Raw genomic sequence first — 3,939 nt, 5'->3', positions numbered from 1 at the left:
ACTTCTTCTCAATAACCAAAAGGCCCAGGGTACTGATATTGGGCCTGTAGCATGCTGGGATGAAGGACTATCAAGTTTGTTCAACTGAATGACCTTGACCAACTTTCAAGGTCACAGGGGTCAAATGTCGTAAAATCTTCAAGCGACTTCTTTTCAATAAGCAAAAGGGCCAGGGTACTGAAATTGGGCCTGTAGCATGCTGGGATGAAGGATTACCATGTTAGTTCAAATGAATGACCTTGATCCACTTTCAACCTAATGTCCTTGTTCGACAATCAAGGTCAGAGGCGTCATATGTTTAAATCTTTTAATAGGTTCTTATGAAATCTTAAGATTACAAGTGTTAGATTAATAACAGGTGAGCGATGCAGGCTCATTGGGCCTCTTGTTTCTAAATGGTTTATTCTGTACCTTGTATTAGGATATAATGGGGGAAAAAAATCAAAGAGTAAAGCATTATATAAGATATTTATCTTTTTCTTTGAAGTCAGTATTCCTGGACGTTTCAATCTGTAGCTTAAATCAAATGTCATTTCATTGTCAACACTGGTAGGTCATTATAAGGTGATACCATATAAAATCCCATAGTCGACTCCAACAGAACTGGATATTATCATATGACGTCACATTTGATTTGTCGCAAAGATGTTGAACCCACAGTAAACAAAAATCTAGAACTAAAGTAAAATTATTTAAATGTTTTAACTGACTTACATGAACCTTCTTGATTATGAAAAAAGGGAGCATTGTTTATATACTTATAGGATTAGTAGGTTGTGTACATTATTAACTGTTCTTGTATATGTGTAGTGTGATTCGATACTGGAGGACCATGAAGAAGAAATAATGACAGCCTTCCAAAAATACACAGAGATAAAAGAAACAGAAGAAAAAGTTTGCAGAGAAATGGCAGGTAGGACATTTGACCACCATGACATAATTATATATCTCATTAAAAAAATTGTAAGAAATCAGTTTTTATGTTTAAAAGTATTCAGATAAAGAGTTACTGTACTTAACAGCATCGGAAATTCGAAGTTGATTTTATCATAGTTCCATTATCCTTTTTTCTGTATTTCTGCTCTTAAAACGAAATGAAACATTCTCAGTGGACCTGTGCTACGTGTAGTGTGGACACTAGAGTTTCCTAAAATATTAATCAGACAAGATTTTCATTTTGAGTTAACGGTTCCCACGTGCGACCTCTGAGAAATTAAAGGCAGTTGTCTTTAGAGAAAAAAAAATGTTCTTGGTCAGAGTTTCTGAGTGTGACCCTGCAGAAGAAGGGCACTGTTCTGGATTTCCAGCGACTTTAGTAATAGTAGTCTACTTTCAATATTTTGTTGACTTAGTTCGGCAAATAGATTTGATTTATACTACCTGTTTTTTTAGTCAAGATTCTGTATAATATGCAGAGACTGATCTCCAGATTTAAGATTTTATAAATTATGAATTGCCTTGAGGTAGATCATGATGAACAATGTGAGGTAGATCATGATGGACAATGTGAGGTAGATCATGATGGACAGTGTGAGGTAGATCATGATGGACAATGTGAAGTATATCATGATGGGCAGTGTGAGGTAGAACATGATGGACAGAGTGAGGTAGATCATGATGGACAGTGTGAGGTAGATCATGATGGACAATGTGAGGTAGATCATGATGGACAATGTACTTAATTGGTTGCTGATTTGAATTGTTTACAGACCTGTGCTCTGAAGCAGATCTCCAGATATCCATGCCTTCCTCTGAAATGACAGCAGAGGAGATAGCTGCAATGGAAAACGCAAGTGATAGTGATGATACAGACACTGAAGATGGGGACGATGTGGACTCTGAGAGCGATGACAGTTCACCACAGGAGTCTGCGAGTAATGATGAGGAATATGTTGAAATGACAAATCAACAAGCAGAGAAGACAGAACAGAAGTCTGAGAAGGAGGAGCTATGATGACAGTCCTTTCCTTTAAAGGGTTAATTCTGAGTGCATTATATCAAGTCATACCGCTATACCTAAGTCAAGATTTTCATTCTCCTTTCACCCTGTAGGTATATTATCTATATGAAACAACTTTTCAGATATAATATATAGGTTCTCTAATGAGTGGTGGCTAGTTTTAATGTAAATCTGGATAGAGTTAGTTAATTTTCAAATTGTATAAAGACACAAGGTTTACCGAGTGTCTTTTACAATTTGAAAATTTACTTAAAAGAGGAAGATAAACATGATGATCAACCATCATGAGTTTTGGGACTTTCTTCTCCCACAACATTCAGATATTGTATCCAAAAAACTATATATTTTTCTCTTGTGATGACTGACCAGTGAAATCACGTCCAGGGTGTTACCCACTAGGTAATGGGTAACCAAAAGTGTTTACCAACTTGTAGCCGATTTTGTCAATGAGTTGGAACTGGAAGTGAAGATAGTTAATAGTGGTTGTGGGAGGAAAACAAATCTGAAGATATTTGTACACACAATACATGTATCCTAATATCACTCCATCTGGTTCGTTGTTTACTTTAAATCAGATAGATTTTAGTGATACTTCAATGTTTAACTCAACAAGTCTTTTAGAGTAGTGATAGTGCTTTTCTTCAGGAACTAGAGCTTATCAGGAATAGATTTCAATATAAATACCTCATGTCTGCTTATATGTTCAAGCTAGTTTTTCTGCTAAGAACATGATCATGTTTCCTACCAGGATGTCTCACTAGCTTTGTTATTTTGTTAAAAGACTGTGATTTTATGTAAGTGCTTGGAATGTATATAAGATTGGTGTGTTTATTAACTTTGATACCTATCTTAACTGAACAGGTAACTGAGCATTCATAAGTATGTTAGATCTGTAGCATTATTAGCTCACCTGCTTGTCCTGGACTAAATTGAACCTGGAGCATCCTTGGGCAAAGGGGACTAAATCTTTTATAAACGGTTGGTTTGGACCCCGTTGCGGGCCCAATAGCGAAATTAGAGGTTTAAATCTTTAAAATCTTTCTACTTCTGTACCATTGGAGGGATTTTATGTAATGAAAAATGGTTGCTTTATTATCCGGGTGAGCGATTTATCAGGGCCTCTGGGCCTCTTGTATTAATATTAATTAATAATAGACTTACCAGCCATAGAATTGTGATAGATTAGTACAATTACATGTTTTTAAAAATTACAGAATTTCAAATAATATTTAAAAATATTAAACAAATTACTCGCATAGATGAATGTGTTTCATTTGTATACTATAAAGAATGTGCCTACATTAGGAGTGTTAGAAAATGCTAACTAATAACAAAACTTTTGTATGAAATTGAATTGGGCATGTATGTTGCATAATGAATAAATAAAATGTGTGAAAGTATGGTTGGAATGTACCATTTTGTCAATGTATGTTAAGTAAAAGTAATGTGCTAGGATACTGTATACTATTAATAATATTCACTCTTTTCTGAAAAAATCCAGGTTTGCTGAAATTTGCCGTAATTAAGTCCCCTGTGTTCTCCTTCTTCTTCTTCTTCTTCAGCCATGAACATTTCCAGAGGTTTTCTCAGAAACTTTTATGCATATCATCATGAAACTACACAGACATACTCATTAGGGAGTCTAGGTGTGCAACACACTATTTTTATCTTGACCTGAAGTTCAAGATGGCCACCAGATCCTCACTTCTGGTTTTGGGCCTCTTGGTTATTGAGAAGAAGTTGTTTAAAGATGTTAGCACATTTGACCCCTGTGACCTTGAAAGTCGTCAAATGTCATTCATTTGAACACATTTCGTAGCCTCTCATCCAGGCATGCTATAGGCTCAATATCATAGTCCTCTAGTTGTTTAAGATTTTAGCACATTTGACCTCTGTGACCTTGAAAGGCAGGCAAGATCATTCATTTGAACAAACTTGAATTGGTTGTCCTTTATTCAAGCATGCTACAGGCACAATAT

At 35.5% G+C, this 3,939-nt stretch overlaps 1 protein-coding gene across 3 annotated transcripts in view; it reads left to right on the top strand.

Moving 5' to 3' along the window:
• The window catches only part of LOC110462910 (protein canopy homolog 2-like), a 9,419-nt gene extending 6,031 nt beyond the window's left edge, over positions 1-3,388 (top strand). For all 3 annotated transcript variants that reach the window (XM_021517190.1, XM_021517354.1, XM_021517279.1), the window contains exons 5-6: positions 811-913; positions 1,710-3,388. In XM_021517190.1, coding sequence (XP_021372865.1) covers positions 811-913; positions 1,710-1,954 — 348 coding nt within the window. In that variant the 3' untranslated portion in view covers positions 1,955-3,388. The remainder of the gene's footprint in view (positions 1-810; positions 914-1,709) is intronic.
• Positions 3,389-3,939: the final 551 nt, after the last annotated feature.

Source organism: Mizuhopecten yessoensis, unplaced genomic scaffold (assembly GCF_002113885.1).
Source record: "Mizuhopecten yessoensis strain PY_sf001 unplaced genomic scaffold, ASM211388v2 scaffold207, whole genome shotgun sequence".
Classification (NCBI taxonomy): Eukaryota; Metazoa; Mollusca; class Bivalvia; order Pectinida; family Pectinidae; genus Mizuhopecten; species Mizuhopecten yessoensis.
Note: the sequence above shows the minus strand (reverse complement) of the source record. Positions and strands in the feature narration are given on the sequence as shown.